At 44.6% G+C, this 21,697-nt stretch overlaps 1 protein-coding gene across 1 annotated transcript in view; it reads right to left on the minus strand.

The window, feature by feature from the left end:
- Window positions 1-21,697, minus strand: part of CTNNA1 (catenin alpha 1) — a 117,367-nt gene that overhangs the window by 86,265 nt on the left and 9,405 nt on the right. Inside the window, exons 2-6 of the mRNA XM_054642752.2 lie at window positions 14,240-14,346; window positions 12,192-12,387; window positions 5,332-5,498; window positions 4,407-4,526; window positions 2,348-2,614 (exon numbers count right to left, since the gene is read on the minus strand). Coding sequence (XP_054498727.2) covers window positions 2,348-2,614; window positions 4,407-4,526; window positions 5,332-5,498; window positions 12,192-12,387; window positions 14,240-14,344 — 855 coding nt within the window. The 5' untranslated portion in view covers window positions 14,345-14,346. The remainder of the gene's footprint in view (window positions 1-2,347; window positions 2,615-4,406; window positions 4,527-5,331; window positions 5,499-12,191; window positions 12,388-14,239; window positions 14,347-21,697) is intronic.

Below are 21,697 nucleotides of genomic sequence, written 5' to 3' on the forward strand. Positions count from 1 at the left end.
TTATATTGCTACTCATTTCTTGTGCTGCTTTGACAGCTAAACAAAACTTGGCCATAGGAAGCCTTGTTACATGAATGGCAAAAATCAAATGTGCCAGCAAAAATAAGGTTCAAAGTACTGAACTCTTCCTAATGACATGTCAATCTGGACAGGCCTTCACTAGTTAACTTGTCAGATATAATTATCCCATCATGAACAAGAAAACAAACATCCAGAATTAGCTCTATATATTGTGTTCTGTTGCCCTACTTTGCAGTCTTTTCTCTTCAGTGTTAAGCAGGTAAATACAACTGTGTTCTCGAAAATTCTCCAAGTGAAACATCAACAAAGGTTTCAAACCAGACAGAAATCAATTTCTTCATGGCAGAAAATTATCACAGGTTTCTCTTGCCAGAGTGTTAGCAAGCACAGCTCATACCAAGAGACTCAGGGCTGAAGCAGCAGCATTGATGCATCTGCTCTCAAGGGGCTAACACCACCACCCATGGAAACTCCCCAGGAAGAAACTGCACAGTATTTATCACCTTTGAGTCCTTTCAGGTGATTTGTTTAAACAGGTCTGTAATTTAATAAAGAAAAATAATTTGGCCATTTCATGGTCTGGTTGGTTGTTTAGAGTTAGCCTCGGTTATTTCCAGGGGCAGAATTTTTTAATTCTAAAAGAAGACCCAAAGCTTTTTGAAATGGGAAATTTTTCAGCCAGTTTTTGTTCAAACTAACCTCAGCAGCCACGTCACAACCACCTCCTTCTGCCAGCCAGCACATTTCATGTCCCTACAGAGTAACCACGCAGCCATCACAGCAGGATGAGAACATGGCATGTGCTCTCCAACACATTCCCTCCTCCTCCTTCCTGAAACTTTTAGCCATTGGCTAATAGAATGGTAGTGTGCTACCACTCCAGAACTGCACCACCAAAAAAGAGATAACAATCGGTTTGTTATCGGCTGGTAGCCATTTCATATTTTACCATCACTGGAGTATCTGAGGGCATGTGTGCTCAAAGCCTCTATTACAGGAGTGTAATAACACTCAAGCAGTAGCAGGAAATGAAGTGCAAGGATAACATCTGCCAAGAACCTCAACACATTTGTTTTGTCAGCCTCCTTTGGCAGGGATGAGACAAAGCTATCGTGAAGCTGGCTTGCTGATCAGGCACTGCTGCTATTAGAGAGCCTCACAAAGTGGAATTAAAGGCTCAAAAAGCTTCATGTGAACTTCAAGATTCAAAAAGTAGTCTGCAGCTGTATATTGGAGAGTTTGTATAGTAAAATAGGGTTATTTATCAGAAATCCCATTAGATGGCTTGAGCTGTACAAGCCGTTCCACCAACTTGCACTGAATTGCTTCTTCACTGCCAGCCCCTGACATGGTGCTGCTGCTGCAGGGCTGCCTTCCCCTCCCACAAGCACCTGTGAGAACCTGCAGCCCATCGGGGCTAACCTGAGGCATGCTTTGAAGGCTTACTGAGCATCTGATGGACTTTCAGAAAGGCAAACTCAAAACTGAAATCAGTCACAAAGATCAAGACTGCCATGACATCCTCTTGTTACTCAAGAGATCACAGGGAAAGGCTTCCCATCAAACACAGGGAGAACTCAATCAGAACTTTACCCTGGCAAAATACACGTGGCACAAAGGGAGGAACAAGAATGGTAAGAGCAAAAAGGAGAAAGTGAGCAAAATCTGGCAAAACCACAACTATTAAATGCCTTTTCAGTGATGGCTTTGCAATATTAAATATAGTTCTAGAGTAAGTTAGTGTTACAGTGTTTAAAATTCAGAGGCTGAATCAGGTAGACACCGAATCCTGGCTTCAAAAGGAAAGAGATCTCAGTAAAAATGCATGGCTGTCCTCAGCAACGTGCTGAATGCAAGATAAAGAACATGACAGATCAGTACAACCTATCAGTATGAAATGACTTCATTTCCAACCAAAAATCATATTAAAACTTCCCACTTCATGTTCCTCTCAAGAGGTAGTTTCAGCAATCCCAAATATATGATTCACTTCTAATAAATCACTTCTGTCACCTCCAAGAATACATTACATAAATATATTATGAAATAATCAATTTCAAACAAACCATCTAATGTAGCAGTAGGTTGCTATTTCAGAGCTAGTTTAGCTTGACAGCCTTCCATCACCAAGAACCACACATGTAACTTTCTATATTCCATCAACCCTAGTTTGGAAAATGGCTTTTTTAAAAAAGCCTACTTTGCCTACAACTTGCCGCACTTCAGTAGAAAATGATCTTCCAGGCAATATCAATAAAAGCAAGCTGCGGCTAAGAGAGCAGGTGAAGGAACAGGAGGGGTCTTCCCCAGCAAGGCTCCAACTCACATCGAAGTTGTTGAGGGCGTAGGCCAGCTCTCCGCCCCCGCCCTGCTGCTGGGCAGCGTCGTCCGAGGCGGTGGCCTGGGCGGCGTTGGAGATGCCGCTGACCGCCTGCTGCAGCTGCTTGTAGATCAGGTCCCTGTTGGCCTTGTAGGCAGCCACGTCGGGGTGCTGCAGGCAGGCCTGGGACGCCGTGTACAGGATGGGCACGTTCTTCTGCAGGATTCCTCTGGCTGCCGCCATCTGATCGCGGTGACCCACATCTTTCAGCTCCTGTTAGGAAAATTAAAGGGGAAAAAAGCATTTGAGAGCATTGCCCACATTCAACATCCATGCACTGTCTCCCCGCATCTTCAAAGGACAGGCAGGTTCTTTGCCTCAAATCTGCTCAAATCTGCCTGCTGAGTATTCCTATCCTTAAGGGCTCAACTAATTGCAAAACACGACAGCTTCATAAAGCCAAAAAACAACAACACCGCAGGGCGATTCACAACACCACAATTCAAAATCTGACGTTGGATTTTTGTTCCTCTGCAGCATTGGACCGGCATTTTAGAAGCTGTCCTGTCTTGCACTTGCAGATGAGAAGCAAGATCATCTTTAATTTAAACACCCAGGCTCACAACCAGAATGTTTTCTTTAATCACACCTAGAAGATGGCATTTACGCTCCTCAAGAGACTCAGGTACTTAATTTCAGAAGAACAAATATATCATCTCATTCAACTTCTTGTTCACCTCCAATGAGACTAAATTAATCCAATGACTATAATTACCACTAATTCAAGATTAGTGAGCAAGTCCATAAGTCTTTTCCCAAACACTCTGTGCTGTAATTCTCTAAAGCACTATCACCTCTGTTTTGGAACAGAGCACCATGATCAGATAAAGCCTCTGAGTCCAGCACAAGCAGTAAGTTTATAAAAGGAGGAACAACCACAGTTATTAGCAGCAGCACCATCTCAAAATTACCTCTTAAATCTAACAAAGAGGCAGTGAAAATGAAGACAAGGACTGCCTTACTGAGAAAAGGGAAAAAAATTCTGTCAGACTCTCTAAAATGAATGGGCAATAGGTGACCTCTGTAAGGTACACACCGAGCTGGGAGGGCACTCCAAGCAGGCACAGAGATTTACAGATTTTGTACAACCACTTCCCATAGTATGGAACAATCCATCACAAAGCAGTTTTAGAGCATTTATTGCATTGCCATCACAACCCTACTCCCACTTACTACAATCAGATTTGAGATACATAACCAACTGGCAATCCCTTTTTGACTGTATCCAGCTTATTTTCTAAGACAAATCTGTGCAAAAAAACCCAAGCAGTGTCAGAGGTGCACAAGCAGTTTTGGTTTGTACATATCTACAGAACAAATAGGCAAAAAATGCTCTAAAAGAATTATGCTATTTCTGATAACTTAAACTGCCCACACCTCTGTTTTCTTCTGAAAACTTAACTACTCAAGAATGAGTCACACCAGTGCTGTTGAACAAAACAAATTTCACACGCAATTTAAGGCTAAGCACAAGCTATCCAAACACAGAACATACCCACAACAAACAGGAATTTCAACCCCTCCTCCAATGGACATTTCAGTGCAAGACCAGTGAGCAGCATCACTCACTTCCTCAGGAAGTTGTAGCTGTGCCCAGCCATGGCTTTTGCTCCCTGTGCACATGGACCTGTTCAGTCCATCTGCATGAACCACAACAGCAACAGGGTCTAGTGGAGAGTGCCCCAGGACTGGGACACATCTCAGCTCCTGTCCTCAAGTGCAGCTCTTGGGCAGCAGCATGCCATTAAAGCACTAAAACACTGACATTTACAAATGCTACTATGAACAAATTCCATCAGAAGCAGCACCCTACAGCCAAGCACACTTTCCTAGCTTACCAGGCAAGCTCTCACAGTTCCTTAGCATGGCAGAGCATAATATAAAGTACTCAGCAATTATGTAAAAAAATAAAGTATTAACAGAACAGGCACTTTCTAAGAGCAGCAAGGTATTTTGGAAAAGAAAAACAAGAATTAATATACAGAAGACAATGGCCACACTATACCTGTTGCCTTTTGGCTGCCATGATGTTAAGCTTGTCCACTTCTGGTTTGAGGGCTTTGTACTGGATACCCAAATCCTGCTCTGTGCCAGCATTTCTCAGTTTCAAGATACCCTCTTCCACCTAAAAGAATATATATTCACATATTTTTCCAAGCAATACAATCCACAGGTCAGCAGGTAGTTCAGAATGTATTTCATGGCAGTCAGAGAAAGCAATCTTCCTCTGCCCCTCTGTTATTTTTTCAAAAGAGACACTTTAAAGGCTAATAGGATACAGGTGCTTAGCTACTATTTCATAGTCAGCAGCTACCAGAGACAGTCAAGTACACACATCTGAAAGAGCATGAAGGAGTCAAGGGCCCTGGCAGGGCCATAGCAGTGGCCAAAGGGCACAAGGAGAGTCCTCAAGGCTCGTTTGCAAAGGAAGACCCAGTGCCCAATGTCATTTCACTTCAAATTCTGCACAAACCACTCGCCCACCCTGTTGCCCATGGGAAGGACAGGCTTCCTCAAACAGTAGTCCACTTTCATTTTTATTTAGCTTGCTGAAGCTACTCATCCCTAGCAGCTGCAAAGGAGTACTGGTATTAAGAAAGCCAAATTCTGTAAGATGAAAGGGCTGGCTCTCACCTGCAGCTGCAGACCAGGGCTCAGTTAGTTTTTGTACTAGAAGTTCAGAACAGAGTGCAGCTCAATGTCAAAAGCTACTGACAGTGAGTATAAAAGTGAGTGACACACGCCCACTGCACACATTCTGCTGAGAGCAAAAACCCCCAGACCCTCCCCACATTCTGCTGAGAGGGAAACCCCCAGATCCCCCCACTGCAGAAGGAAGCTGCTGCCAGTGCAGGCCCCACGGGGTCACACACAGAGTGGGCACCTGGCAGAGCAGCCCTGTGCCAAACACAGCAGAGCCCCACACTTACAACTTTGAGCTGCACGAGCAGCTTGTAGACGTCGGCCATGTCAGCCAGGATGAGCAGGCGGGTGACGGCGGAGAGCAGGGCGCGCGCCGCACGCACCATGTTCCCGCGCTTCACCGACGAGCAGGGGTCATCTGCAAACTCCCCCGAGGCGCTCTTCATCAGGTCACCTGCATGGGGGGACAGCAGGGGCTGCCTTCAGCATCACATCAGCCACGGGAAAGGTTCCTAAGCCAACCTGAGTCTCTAAAACAAAACCTTTGTGACATACGGCTGACAGTTAATGCTGCGCGTGGCTACCTCTGCGTACAGCTACTGCATGGCATTGGGGTACAGGGGTTTGTGCAGAGGGGTTCGTGCAGGGAGGAAGGGCTGGGAAATCACACTTTGGTCCTTATTTTCATTTGTACAGGTGTTTCAGCATGCCAGAATTCTCTAGAGGTGAATTCAGCATGCCTTTGCAGGGCTGCAGTTATTTCCCAAGCTCCGATGCTTTCAAAGTCTGAGCAAAAGCTTTGATTTGTGTGCGTGTAGGAGTTAAGCAGAAAGCAGCAGAAAGCCCTGTAAACACACAGTGAGCTGCCACAGCTCCTGGGACCGTAAACAACTCGGAGCGATGACCTGGCTGGATATGCCCTGGTTGGAATTCAAAGCCAGGCAGCGCTTCGTAAAACGCTTCAACATTTCATAGCCTGTGGGGCTGCATCTGCTGCAGGAGCAAAGAATTTGGGTTTCAGATGCTAACAATGCCATTGGTTAACTATGAAAAGCAAAGGCCACTTTGCGCAGCTAGAGCAATTCCTCCAGAAGGCATTCACAAAGCATGAAAGTAATGCCTGCATATAATCAGAGGAGTAAATTTTGGATTTCTCCCTCACTTTTTGGGCCAGCTTCCAGTACCACAGTTCCTACACAACAGTAAGTTTTGGAATCCACATTGTTATCCTTGGATCTCTCTACATCTCAGAAACACTGAGAGAACAGCTAGGACTTAGTTTAGAAAATGGTAGGGCCTCAGGGTCAGGGATTTGCAGGCAGCAAGAGATGACCAGAAAGCAGATGCTAGGTGCTGTTTCAGAGGCTTCCCAAAAACCTGTATGAAAAAGTGTCCATGTGGCCAAATGCCAAAATAAAAATAGCCTGTCTCAGATGAGACTAGAAAACCTCCATCAGCGCTTGACAAGTGACAGCTGACAGTGAGTCCCATGGAGCCCCCCACACCAAACAGGGCAAGAGCTGCACCAAAATCTCTGCCTGATGCAGTCCCAAGAGGCTCCACTTATTTAAACGTTTATTTTTAACTGCTCAGAAATGCCAACAGCTGGAGAGCCTGGGGTTAACCATCCCCATACATAATATTTTCCCAGGAAGTTTTCCCCATCCAGGCACTCCACACCTTCACAGCTAAATTCAGCCCAAGCACAGCTGCCAGCCTGCCCAAGCTACCCCACCAAGATACTCGACTTTGTTCAAATGCTCCCCCCTATATAACACCCTTCCATCATCTTAAATAATACAACCAAGAGTGCCACATAACATTTTAAGATAAAAATATACTACTTCTGTACTGGGACACAGCAAAAAAGCTTCTGTCCAAGTACAGGCCAGCTCTGAGTATCAACCCAAAGGTATCTCCTACCCAGCTCTGGGGAACACAACTCATTACTTTAACATGGGTTAAGAACTCCAGATTTCCAGGTGAGGGAGAGATCATGTACCACCAATGCTGTAAGCTTCAAACAGCCAGGAGATTACAAAACCCAACACAGCTGACATTACCCTTTCTTTATTCCTTCTGGAACAGGCTAATAATAAAAGTCATCACCACAAGTATGAAATACATTGACAACCTCAGGATTTAAGGATGGGATTGATAGGCATGGAACATTATTTTTATATATATTTACAAGAGCATGAAGCAACACAATAAAAGGGAATGGCTTCAAACAGAGTAGGGTTAGATGAGATATTGGGAAGGAATTCCTCCCTAGGAGGGTGGGCAGGCCCTGGCACAGGGTGCCCAGAGCAGCCGGGGCTGCCCCTGGATCCCTGGCAGTGCCCAAGGCCAGGCTGGACACTGGGGCTTGGGGCACCCTGGGATAGTGGAAGGTGTCCCTGCCATGGCAGGGGGTGGGACTAGATGGATTTAAAAGGTCCCTTCCAATCCAGGCCATTCTGTGATATGCCAGAACCAAAACAGAGTACAAATATTTCCTTCCTTATTTACTTATATATAAAATTTCCACATTTTCAATTCCCAAATTATTGTTTTCATTTATTTTCTATTTAAAACAACTTATTGAAGAGGCCACTTGCTTCACGTGAATCTCAGAAATTGCTAACAAAGTTAAAAGCCAAAATTATCCTCTACCCAGCTCTTAAATTGCAACCTTTCAAGCCAGTCCTAAAATAAAATGCTATTCCCTTTTATTTTAACATGAGATTTTTAAAGATTTAGTGAGTTTCAAACAGCTTGTCAGGGTGTCAAAAGATAACCAGCTTCCCAAAATTAAAAGCAGATTATATTTAAAGTCGTTGCATATATATACATTTCTGCCAATTAAAGGAAGCTGACTTTCAGACTTCTTTTATAAAGGGAAAGCACCCTGGGGTAGTTCTTTTAGCTGGATTCAAAGGGCAAGAGAGCACTCTGGCCTGGCCTCAATTTGCAGGTACTGCATAGGGTGTGCACATCAGCAGTTCCAGCACAATCTTCCCTTTTTCAACACTGAACACAGGTAACACAACCACTCTGGAAGAAGGATTTTAAGAGTTAAAGTAACACAGTGGAGAAGACTCCAACCACGAGACTCGGATTATAAAGCTGGTACAAATTCTTGCATGAGTAGTCTGTTTTTCCAATACAACCTTAGATCTTCATTAGATATTAGAAGGGAAAGAAAATAAAACAGAGTTGAGAAAAGAAGAGGCAACAGTAGCTATCCTGTGATCATGTCAATAAAGCATTAAGAATTCACTTAAATCTAATGGAACAAAGCCCATTTTAGAAATGGTCAGACTCCAATTCATCAAAAAGAAAATTCCCATTTTCTAGTCTCTTTCCCCCATGCCCATAGGGTTTGGCAATACTTCCAGGCAGCACCATTAACCCTGCTCCCAGTGTGGAACAGGATGACCATGGACAGAACTTGCTCCACACCACAGCCAGGAGGGCACAGCAGCTGGCAGGACAGGCCAGGCAGGGACAGCCAGGACACACTGGCACTGCTGCTCCTCTGCCAAGCTGGACATGCCCACACATCACCTCCTACCCTTCAGCACTTCAGCTCAGAGCTGGCCCCAGGCTGCTTTGCCGGCAGCGCCACCAGGCCATTCCCTCCTGCCCACAGCACCCCCCACGCTTCCCCAGAGATCACCATTCCCCACCAAATGAAGGCAAGCAGGAAATCAGTTTCAAGTCTCTACTACTCTGGATACTGAAGTCCTATCTCACCAATAATGCCACCTTCAACACCCACCAGCAGGGTCACCGTAGGCTGTCCTGGCTTTCTGCTCTAAAGGATGAGGCCCCACACCACCTTTTGCCATATCAACACAGGAGTTGATACTTACGGCAACAAAAGCTTCTGATAATTCCTTAATCTTGCCTTTAATCAAATCCATATACTGCCTACAACACTTCTACAGTTTGCCAACAGCCACCTCAGAGCTCCCTCAGGTCATGGCTTTTCAAAGTGGCACACTCCTAAAGCTTTGTTGCAGGAAACCAACTGAACTCATTGCACCTTTCTAAGGAATTTAGCTCACTGGTCACAACAGAATTCTGAAGTTGAATTTTCCAAGAAGAATCCAGTATTTAACTTCAAGATGTTCCACAACTGGCCTCCTCCTGCTCCTTGAAAATCCTTAAGCCAGACATCCTCCATGATGTACAGTTGAAGAAACTGTTTTCCCCTTTCATAATTCATCTCACTGTTCAGTTTTGAAGAACCCTTCACTTAGAAGAACAAAGCAGAAGGACACAGAGCTGAATCAGTTGGTTCATTCCCCTGCATTTGCAACCTGACCCATCAAAGCATTCATTCTTTCTCTTACCTCAAATCCTAAACACAGGCTTAGACTTTTCAATGTTAAGTGTTAATTTTTGGTCTGTTATGTAAAATTCCCATAGAAGTCACACAACAGGAGAGTCCAGTGAATTCCCTGGATGTCCATGATCACATGCAGATACAGAGACAGAGAGCTGTAGCCATCAGCATTCCAGGGAATTGGGAACAGCCTTGCCAGTCTGACCCAAAAGAAATCTCCCTCTTGAGCCCAGTTTGGAAGCTGCCTCAGAGCCAAGCACCTGGGCAAGGGACTGGCTGAAGTTCCAAAACACCTTCCAACAGCACCAGAGGAGCTGGCCAGGACCAGTGCTGCACCTTCTGTTACCCAGCAAACCTCTGATGGCAGAAATGCCTTGAACAAACACTACAGCAATGCCAAAATTCAAGATGTTCACATCAAATGCTTTCCAAATACTAAGCCTTTTCAATAACCACAGCAGGATCTATTCTGAAAAATACTTTGATTCCTTATCTCCACTTTTCTGCTCAAAACCTTAAAAAGTTTCATTACTTTATAAGGAATCAAAAGTACAAAGCTTTAAAGGGCCAGGAATCTTACTGTAAGATATTTCATTAACTTCCTTGCTGTAATTTATTCTTCCATTGTAAAAAACAAGAAGACTTTGAAGATCCACTTACATTGATTTAGTAGGCAGCCATGCTATTATTCATTCAAAATAGCTCTTTTCAGTTCTTTGTTTTTACCCCCAACAAATGGGATTTTATGAACAAGCATACTCACTAAAATCATGTACTCTCTCAATCTTCTGCTTGCTAGGCTAAAAAATTTTTTTTTTAATTTTTTCTGATGAGACAAGTTATCTATTGCCCTAATCATCTTCATAATCCCTGTCTACATTCATTCATCTTTTTTTATTATGGTAACTAAACCACTCCCTACTCTAAATAGAGGCATTATTAATGCTATTTTCCTGTCCTCCACTGAAGATTAATTGTGCTCTATATCCATAATCCCACTGCCAGCTCATCATCACCCTACTGCTGACCACAACACCCGAATTCTCCTCTCCACTCATGCCCCTGTTGCAAAAGATTTGCTGAGCACATGTACAGGCTTTGCATCCCAATTTCTTTGTTTCTCCAGTTCACAAATTCAACTGGTCTGACACAGTATGGGGAGGCTCCTGAGGTGCACAGAGTGTACACAACCACATGCCTTGGGAGGCTGTATCTCCCTGCTGTTACTAGCACTGCTGAGAACTGCAATCCTCCTGGGCACTGGCAGCAATAACCCTTCCCTCTGTTCTAGCTCATTTTTCACCACTTGCTTCTCCTTTCCTCAAAGGCTGGTTTGACTTTTAATTTCCTCACCAAGAGCTGCTCTGCTAACCCTGGCCAAACACTGGCCCTGTGATGGGGCACAGCTCTGACCCTGAGTTGTATTACAATGGTGTCCCCACAGAGCATGGTGGGCACCACCTGTGACCAGGAGATTCACTGCAGTTTGACCACCCACCAGCCTGAGGAAACAGGCACAGCCACCCCTTCTACACCAGAATCCACACAAGCTGCTAACAGCAAAAAGGGAGGAAGAAGTGAAGCAACATTAAGAGGGGAAGTTATTTCACTCCAGTACCTCTCAGTTATGAGCTTCACTGTCCTCTGTCAAAGCCAACATAGCAGGAAGGTTTTGGCATCAAGCCTATGTGTAGTCTCAGAATCAAGAAGGAGCCAAGAAACATGGGAAAGGGTCATCTGGAAGGTTTTTTATTAGTCTCTTCTTCCCCCCAGCCTCTCACTGCAATATTCAGCTACAACTCCAGCTCAGGGAAGTTCTCAATCCCAAGGGCTGAGTAGAGCTCACTCTCTCACCAGCACCACTGAGCCATTTGGAGGCACCCACAGATGAGCACTAACTCAACTGAGCAGCAGTCGAGCACCAACAATTAAAGCTTGGAGTCAAAGGGGGCTCTCCTGCTGTTTGTTGTTGTTAAATTAAGCCAACTCAATTAGCCCCTTATATTGCAGCCTTCTTACCTTGATCTTTCTTTGGTCTATCAGCCAGGCTCATCCAGAACTTAGAACCATTTCCAACTAATATTTCACCACTCTGCAACTTCAGCTACAAACAAGTAATTAATGCTAATGAGTTTTCCCCTTTTTGCAGCAGCAGCCGTCACCATTAATACCAGTTGACTGGGTTTCACTGAAGCATAGAAAAGACTCATGACTGGAAGAATGATAAATGATTTATGAGCAACAATATTTACTAGTGCATATTTTAGAGTAAGTCAGTTCCATAGGCTTTTCTTGCAGGTCTGCTCCAAGAAAGTAAAAAAGAAAATTATAAAAATCAACATTAGATGTCAGGAAGGAAGCCTGGAATATTTAATCAAGGTCTTCACATTCTGTTTGGTGTTGTTTACGTTTTACATATTCAAGAAACACATCTCTGTTGAGTCAACACTTGGCTCTTCCTCCTACAGTGCTGGTCTGTATACAGTCAGATATTGAAGAAGTTATTGACATATTTCAGATGTAGTCCCATAAAATTCAGAGCTGCAGGGAGCACATTCGCTTTTGAGCCTAAACTGAGTTTTTAAATGCTCTTCAAAGAATTAGCCCTTCTGCTTCTCTTCTTAATCTCTGCTTGGGCCATCCAATTTCCAGACCTATCCAGTTACATTACTGCTCAGGGATGCCAGCCAGGCAAGCTGAGAACCCACAAGTTGAGAGGCACAGTCATTAGAAAGAGCAGCAAAGGAAAATGAGAATGGTTCCACTTGCTCTGAAGAGCCCCAGTTTGAGAGGCCACCAGATCCACACTCTTACCTTGTTTGCGAACATCTTCCACAGCTGCCACCAGCTCCTCCTTCAGGAACTGGCTCTCCTTTGCAATTTTGTCTCCTTTCTCCAGGAAATTCTCTGTTGCTTGTTCAACTGAAGCAGCCAAGACATGAGCCTTTTTAGAACGGCCTCGCTTTTTATTGGAGGGCCCCTTGTTGCTGGTGTTAACTAGTGTTGTTACCTAAAGGAATACATGGAAGGGAAAAAACCCAACATCAAATTTAATGTTTAGCCATTTGATAGTAAGGCCACATGTATTTTTTTTTCTAGACAGTGTATTGCTAATACCTGCACTATTGCCAGCTCCAAAAGTTAACCTAATGACTGTTTTTCACATTTAAACACTACCATGCCTCTTGATTCTTTAGATGAGCAAAATAAATGCAACTAAACAGCTCAAAGATTTCTCTTACCAGCAGCACTCCTCAAAAGTTGATTTTAAGAATGGAGATCTATTTGTGTTTTTGATAAACTGCAGTCTCAGTAACAGGCCAGAGCTCTTTGGCACAACATAAAAGAAACCAAGGTAAGGATAATTAGTTTGGGTTAACTCTCCAGTCATAAGAGATCCCAGACAAGATTGAAGTCTGTGCCAGTAGAAATGTAGAGACATAGTATCTTTTCAGTCCAAACAGTGCTATAGCCAAGGGGCTGAATGCAGAGCAAAGAACTTGGTAGAGCTCATTATTTCCCTAAAAAAAAAAACCCAATTGAACTCTCACAATCATCCAGCAGTCAACAAATATTTCCAAGCTCTCCATCTTAGACTGAAACCCTGCTGGGAGCAGAGTCATCAAGAGTCATCATCAGAGGCCAGGAGACCCCCAGGTACTCCCTGAGCTCAGGATCAGGATCCATCCCTTTGTATGTCAGAAAATCCACACATGCTTCTCCATTTGCCTTATTCTTTCCTCTCCTTTTTGGAAAGCCTCGGAAAACGCACACAAAGCTGCTTCAGAGGGACATTAAATTACAACACTAAAAAAATTACTACTCTGGAAAGCCCAAGGACTGCTGACATAAAGGTCCTCAGAGCTGAATCCATCTTCCCAGCTGGCTGATGCAGAGAGGGAAAGCCTTCAGCTGGGAATATCGTGGTTGGTTAATGGGGAGCATTTGTACTGGGTACTCTCAGTTCATCGTGTTCTACAAATAGAGAACAAGTTGCAACAAGGCCATTTGCTCCAGTTCCCTCTGTATTTTGCCAGTCACATCATTCAGAAAACTGGGTATTGCCAGTACAGCCTGTTGTGCTTATTCCTTGAGGACTAAGTTACAGACACTGCACTGGGTGAAAAAGGTCCTGTGAACGAGTTTGCTCAGTTTAGTTTGCCAAATGAGGACAATTTCTCTTAAGCAAAGACTCCATCAGTAACTTCAGCTAAAAAGCCTCATCAGTTGGATAACTGCCCACCCAAGACCCAGAGGGAACAAGTCACAGGTACAGACAGCAGTTTGGTGACTAAAGGGGATAATACTGGAAACAAAACTTGATCATTCCCATGTGTACTTAGCAGGAATTGTGTCCAGCTCATTCTGTCATTTCAGAAATTTCACATTCCAGGAAAACAATGCTGAAGACAACAAGTGAACTGTCTCCTGTGTAACTTCTCTTCCAGACCTCCTAGAAAGTCTCTTCCAAGAATTTCCAAAACACCCAATACACACAGCTCCCATTTACAAGACTTACTCCAGCCTTCCTGTGCTCTTCAGTGCTTTCCACTGCAGCATATATACCACATAGAAAGAAGCTTTTATTCACAAATCCAGCACAAAGTATAGGCATGGAACATTATTTCAATCAGAAGTGCAGAAATGTGTGTTAGTAACTACTGTGTCTTATCAGGTGCTGAAGCAGCACTGTCTCCCTGGACTCATGGCCAGGGAAACCAAGCAATGAAACTCAACAAAGAAACTGTAGACTTTTTTCTTTTTAGTTTGTACACCTAGAATTTAAGCTTTGTGACTTAATTAAAACACCAAAACAGGAAATCATGTTTATGGCTGGTTTTTTGGCCCCATCTTTTTCCTACCTGTGTAACAAGAGGCTCGAGCAGCCTTTCAACTGCCAGTGTCCTTATCTCCAGGCTTTTGGGGTCCCATTTGAAGTTCACGTTGGCTGCAGTGACAGCAGTCATTTCTGCCAGAAGAAAAGAGCTACATTAATACATTTTTTTACTGTTAATGCATCTTAGAAATAAATTAAAATGCAACCTGCTAAACACAAAACATCCACTTGGTGTAAGTGGAAGTTACAGCATCTCCAGAAACATCAGCTTTGATTCAAATGGTACGAGTTTGAGAAAATGTTATTACAATATACAGATATTACCTGCACATTTTGGTTAGAAAATAAAACCAAAAGCAAATAAATCCACACACAAACCTACCCAAAGCCACACTGTTTCATCAGAGCAATGACAAGATCAGCAGTGCCTGGGCCACTCACTGGTGGTCCCTGAGCAATGAAGAAGCACCACAGGTAGTGAGGGCACGTTGCCCATGAAGCTGGGTGCCCTCTGCCCAGTTTGCACCACCTCCCTTCCAGGGCCAGCTCTCAGACACAGCCCAAGGCCTGGGGGAGCAGAAGGGAGCCCCTGACTCCAGCAGCTCTGGATGCTGCCCACCTCCTCAGCTCCACCTCCAGTCACTGCCCAAAGACTCTACCAAAGCAGGAGCCAGGTTTAACCCAACCCACACACCCTCCCCCTTCACCCAGCTCACCTTTGGGGAATACAAAGGTAAAGGAGTGAATATAAGCCTCACAAAGCCAGAAAATCCAGCTGGTTCATACTTAACAGCTTACATATCTATTACACTTCTCCTTAACATTTGCATAGGAGGGAAAAGCAGATTTGCATGAAGAGATCTGTTCAAAGCTGTCACTGAGCCGTTCCTTCCCGTTACAGTTTTATATCAACATCCCAACGGAACAGCAAACATACTTATGGGAAAAGTTGAGTGAAACTACTAAAATAGCTCTGCTATTGAGACCAGCAGTCTAAAAAAATAGAACTAAAAATAAGGAACTACAACAAATCACTGGATTAACACTATGATGCTGCACATTACAACAAAAGAATAACGTGAACAATAATTTCAGTTAAAAAAATGGATTTTAAGTACTGGAAATCCATAAAACCAATTCATGTCACTTCAGACATAATAGATTCTAGCTCTTCCTGCTTTGGGCTGACCTCAAAATTCAAGATTAGACTAAACCTACATTTGTAACTCTTTATTTTTAAAAAAGTCAGGAAGATAAATAGATTTCCTAAATCTCTGTCCACCCATCTTCCTAAACATCTACTGTTGAGATAATTTTAAAGCTTATTTGCTGATATTTTTAATCTTCTCTGGCCAGGGCATTGCCTGCACAGCATCTCAGCAGTCACGTTGCTCTGACAGCACCAGATGTCCCCAAGCTGCCAGACGAGCACAACATCCCGTTATTTTTAAAAAGCAGGAGGCAAGGCACTAATTTTGGTAACCAACAATGTTTACAACACGTACCAACAACCAACTGCTCTCTCCCGACCCCAACAGCTAATTGTGCACAGGAGGGCTGCTGGTTTCCCAGGGAAGAATGAAAGCTTTGGGGCACTGGAGGAGCTCAGCCAGGGCTCAGGGCTGCTCCCCAGCCATCCCAGGGCTCCCACACCATGGGCACCAGAGCAGAGATTGAGAGCTCATCCAGCACAGCTGACCAAAGCTGACACACTGAAGTACAACTTCACAAGGTGCAAGGCAGGAATATTCACCCAGCTGCATTCAGCTCTCCACTACACCCACACTCAAAGTGCCCACACTCCTGGGAGAAAAAAACTTAAAAAGCTGAAAGCTAAAAAAGAGAGAGACTAGAATGACCCACTCGAGGCTGGCATACATGTAACCCTTCTGATGGTTTGCACTGAAAAAGCAGTGGGTAAGGCTCCCAGCTCCAGAGCCCCCAAGGAGCCACAGGATGGTGGAAGGTGGTCATCTCCTGTCCCTACCTCTAAGAGGAACCACTAAGCACTGTGAACTCACTAATTAACCTTCTCTCTCAATCACCCCCTCTTTTTATTTCACTCACCTACTGGCTTGTGCCACAGCTGGCACAGGGCATGCTGTGAAATGCCCTTCACCTCCAGGTAGCTTCCCACCCCTCACAAGGAATTTCACTGGTTTATTCCCTCCCATTAGCTCAACACAAATGCTTCCTACATAAGAAGCCAAGAAAAATAAAAAACACTGACAACCTTTGTGGTTTCTGAGAAACAGAGCCAGGGCTCTGGAAAGCCCAGCAGGTTTCTAAAGAAAGGCTTTTTCTATGTAGTTAATGCTGTTACACCTCTTGCAGAAACAATGTGCAGGACGAGGTAACCATGAGAAGATACACTAATTGTATTAGTAGGATAATAAAGGCAATTCATCTGAAAACACGTTAGTATGATAGTTCATGAATTGGCCAAAAGTAATGGTCTATAAAAACCACTTAGTAGCAGTGCTATTGAAATTTATCTAAAAAGCAAAGCTTGGTATCAAATAGCCTGTTTGGCAGTAAGGGCTTGGATATCATTTGTACATTGCAATAAATATGTTTATCCAATTAAATTAAACCTGTGGAGAACACAGGAACTAACTATAGGTTACTAACACATGGATGAGATGGGTTTAGGGGATAAAAGGACAACTGTCAGGGCCATGGTATAGCATGGCTGTGACTCCCCCTAGTTCTCTGGAATTTGCCTTTTCCCTTGAGCAGTGCTCAAGCTCTCCCTCAGTGAATTCAAATATGGAACAGGTAGCAAACCACCTCATGGGATACTGGAGCAGAGTGCTTAATCCTTGGCTTGAGTGGGGGGCCTCCAACCACCACCCCCACCTCAGTCACTCCAACACCTACAGGGAAAGAGAACATCCTCTGGAAGAGGAACCCACAGCAGAGCAGTGCAGCACCGGTGTGACAGAGGGGACAGCCCAACTGACATGGAACATGTTCTCCATGCCCCAGCCCCACTCATTTCAGGGACAAAGCAGCACGGACCACATGGCAGAAGAGTGAGCGGCGCTGAATCTCAAGTGCAGGAATATATAGAACAACACCACTGCACAGGGAGTTGTGGTTGCCCAGCCTGTGGTTTCATAAGCAGCAGAAAAGCTGCTTAAGGACCAACGTTCATCCTCCCACACCCCTCCAGGAACTCATTCCCGTTTGCACATCACACCCCCTCCGTACTGGCACAGCTTTCCCCACGCCTGAGCGATTAACCAGATGGGGAAGGACTGATTTGGCTGAAGGGAAAGAAATCCATTTTTGCAAGGTGGGCTGAGATGCCCATCTGGCTCCCTGTGCCACCACACACACCACTATGGCAAGGGGAGATGGCACCATCAGCTGGCACCCTTGGCAAAGTGGGAACACAGGGCAAAGCTGGATGCCACAGCCAAGCTGAGCCAGGCTGTGGAGCCAGGAGCCATTGAAAACTGAGAATCAAGCAGAGCTTCTGCAGGAGCAGGAATGCCCTCCCCACACATCTGATGCTCAGACATGTGAAGCTCCAACTTCCAACCATGCTCACCAGCCCAGCACATTAACTGCAAACCCCTTGAGTTACTTTCCTGTTCATGATGGTGCTCATTATTGCAATAGAGATTTCAGTAGTAATGCAGTGTCTTACTGGGGCTTGGTGCACGGGGAAGGACATGAGGGAAGGGCAAGCACAGGGTTTAAAGGAGCCACTTTCAGAGCTCTGCTCCAGCCAATGATCTGCAAGCAGAATCACCCCTGGACAACTCTTGCTTGGTTTCTACAAACAGTCAAGATCTCAACAGCTAAAGATTAAGGACAGGTCCCCATTCTGCTTCAACCAGCCACTGTTGCCATCCAACTGCTCCTGTCTCTGCCCAAACAGACCCACACTGGCAGGAGCCACTGCAGGGAGTTCCGTCTCAGAGTAAGCTGGTAACTAAAACTTCCCTTCCCAGGCTCCTGTCCTGATGGAGGGGGTGGGACTGCACAGAGAGGGAGCAGCATGGAGATGAGCTCTGCTTCTGAAGTGTCCCCCAGGGCAGGCCCCAGCCCTGCCTGGAAAGAAGGAGGACCTCTGAGCTGCTGGGGCTGCCAGGAGCACACCAAGGGTGATGCACACAGTGCTCCTTCCAAAAGCCACAACTGTAGGTCTGCATGTTCTCAAAAACTGGTAATTCAAGGTTTTAGGAATAATTTCAGATACCATAATTCCATAATAGTGGCATGCAAATAATTTTTAGATATTGGCAAGCAGAGGAATGTAGCTCTGCAGCTGCTTTGCAGAAATGCCCTGAAGGCACCCAAGGCTTTTCCAAAAGCCCACGAAGGAGCACAATTTGAACAGCAAGCTCTGCACCCCAACAAATGACAAAAAGGCCTAAGTGCTCAGGGTCCTGTTTTTCCAGGTTGCACTCCCACACGCACATCTGAAGGCAGTGCTGGCTGTATCTCAGACATTACTGAGTGAGTCCACTCCACCTGCCCAGTACCAAACCATCCTGCAGTCACCCTACCTCCAGGCAGGGGTAAATCTCTTGGGTTACACAGCAAAAAATAACTGTCCATCTCCTGTTCTTCAGTCCCACCACCTTGTGCTACCTTTACCTTTTAAAAGTCTTTAACATAAGATCTGCTGTCAGTCTTCACATTTTATCTTTCCTGCCAGGCTGCTTTCTAAAAGCTTTTAGCTGCACTCACTGATTTCTTGGTATTTCTCAGAGAAGCCAGTATTCAAGGAATGGTCTGACTGGCACAGAGAGGAGCTGACCTCGCCAGGCACAATAGACCACATGCTGAATTCCAGCACTAAGCTAGCCAAAATGCCTAACACAGAACATGGGACAGGAACATTTTATACCTGGGAGGACATTCTCTATCTGAACACCCTTCCTGGACTCCTCAGCTGTTCCCCATTCTGTGGGGCTGAGGTGCCCAGGAGCACTAAGAGGTATTTCACTGCAGTTTTTTACAGCTTCTTTCTCTCATATGTCTCACTCATTTTGAATGATAATCTGGTCTCCTACTATGCTTCCACACCATCTCTAGATATTCTGTACTGCATAATGACTCTTATCACCCAGGTCCTGGGGATGGAACATGGTGGGATTCACAACACAACGACCCAGCTTTATCTTCCAGAAAGACAACCAGACCTCTTGTTCCCAATGGAATCCTTTTGCTTGGCTTGTTACCCAAATACCCAACCCACCCAACAACCAGCAGGGATCCTTGACCCCTGCTGAAGGTGGCAGACAAGAGAGCAAAGATCTTCAGGAGCTGGGTATCTAACACATACCATTAATACAAATCTTCAGAACAGTTTTGGTTTCAAAGAAATTAAGGCACACTTTGGTAAAACTCAGCTGACATGCTGGGACTTCATATGGCCCATTGACAACTCAAAACTGGTTTTTCATATAACTAGGAGTATCCATAAAATAAAAAGTTCCATTCTTTCCCTTCACAGTCTCCAAATTCATTTGTCTGCCCTGTTCCACAAATAAAGCAACACTCAGCAGCCAAATAGCTGCAAGTCAACGATGTTTGGTGTATGTGATGCTTTTCAAGGAGGATTTAAGCAGGCTTTATTTAAGCTGGTTTTATTTAACATCAAGTATACACAACTAAAAACAGAGACACTCTTCTAACATAGTCTTCAACCTTACACTCCATCTGCTCAGCTGCCAAATCCTGTCCCGCACCATAAACACCATGCAGGTACTACCTCATGAGAAATCCTTACTGCTAGAATTTCACAGTCTGAAATATTAATACAAACTCAGGTGTCATGTTGTGGCAAAGCTCCTATTTGTATGTGCAGGATGAGTTTGAGTTTAAGCTGTCTTATGAGACCCAGCTCTGGGTGACACAGGTGGGATGGGATGGGATGTATTGCCTGTGTCCGTGTTACTGAACTTTGGAGTGCCTCCACGTTCTGAGGTGTGAGTAGATACACTGGCCTTGTCCAGCTTGGTATCAAGGTAAGATCATCTCCACCTCATCCCAAACTCTTGGTTTTCATTGAATACAATTTTACTAAACTTTCAAGTGTGGTATCTATATAAATCATGGAAAAATAAGTGGGAAATAATTCACTGAGTAAAGCAACCTTCTGTAGAAACCAATTACCATGTTTTCCTTGATGGAATTTCCTTCCACTCAAGTATATTCAACTTTGCTATAGCTTTTGTTTAGGGCTTTTTTCCCCACAAACTGCAGTAATCACCCAAGAAAAAAGACAATGTTCAGGTTCAGATAAGCCTGTTCCTCACAAGTGCCCTCCCAGTTCCAGGACTCTTAATCTGCTTTCATAAATTTTTCTCTGCTGCTCTTGTGGAGAAGACTCACAGAGGTATCTGAAACACTCATCAGACAGCCTGACACAGGGAGTAACAAACAAATGCTTCTCTATTCTCCACTCATTTAGACCTTGCTACTGAATTGAGAGATGAACCCTGATCCAGTGTCCCTACAAAAATCCATGAAATTCTTGGCTGTTTTCTCTCCTGTGTGGGTGTTGTCTCCCAGCAGAGCCAGCAGCCACAGGGAGCCCCTCACCTTTTCCCTGTGACAGCAGTGCCCAGCCCAGCCCACATGGGAGTGGGCACAGGGCACAGCAGCAGATGAAGACGCCTCACTCTCCCCCAAGCAGTCTGTGCTATCTCCTAGCAGCTTCCAGACTGTCACAATGCTGGGGATTCAAGCCATTCATCTTCACTCAGAACCAGGAACATGCTCTGTCCCTCCAGTTTTTCATTCCTTCACTCAGGTTAAGCTGCTGCTTAGGGGATGAAGGCACGCTCTCCACAAACAGCTTCACTGCTGGTCCTGGGACCCCAGCAGAGATTGCACAATGGCAAATATGTTTGCTTGGGAGATGCCGGTGCCGACAGCAGCTTCTGGCCTCCAGTTATGCAAGTGTTCAGCTCTGATCGTTTCCTTTCTGACAGAATTGTTTTACTACAAAGGATCTAGAAAGGAGGTGCATGCAAGACAAATCACAGGCAGTACAAGCAATTAGTGACTTATTTATGTCACACTTAGGCTCCAGTTCATGGATGACACCCTGAAAGAATACAGGAGCCAAACTCAGCCTTATACCCACTTAGCTGTTCAGATGGATAGGCTGGTTCATCCCAGACTTTCAATTCATTTCTGCAGTTTTCAGTTTCCAAACTCATGCATGATCCCAACTCCATGAAGAAGACTGACAGGGAATGAAGAGTGCTTTGAAAGACACACATGCTCTTTCTAAAAATGAGAATCTCTATAAGTAAGATTAATTTTTATATTCTGACTGCAAAACGTTGTATTTGGAAAAAAAGGATGTGCCATGACCAGCAAGCTATTACTGTTATGAATAATAACAACTCAGTTTGCTTTCACATGGATGTTTGTGCATTTTATGCTGGATACCTGCACTAACACCATGAAAGATAACTTCCCAAATCAGAACAAGTGGATCTGTAACTGCTGT

Source organism: Agelaius phoeniceus, chromosome 15 (genome assembly GCF_051311805.1).
Source record: "Agelaius phoeniceus isolate bAgePho1 chromosome 15, bAgePho1.hap1, whole genome shotgun sequence".
NCBI classification, from domain to species: Eukaryota; Metazoa; Chordata; class Aves; order Passeriformes; family Icteridae; genus Agelaius; species Agelaius phoeniceus.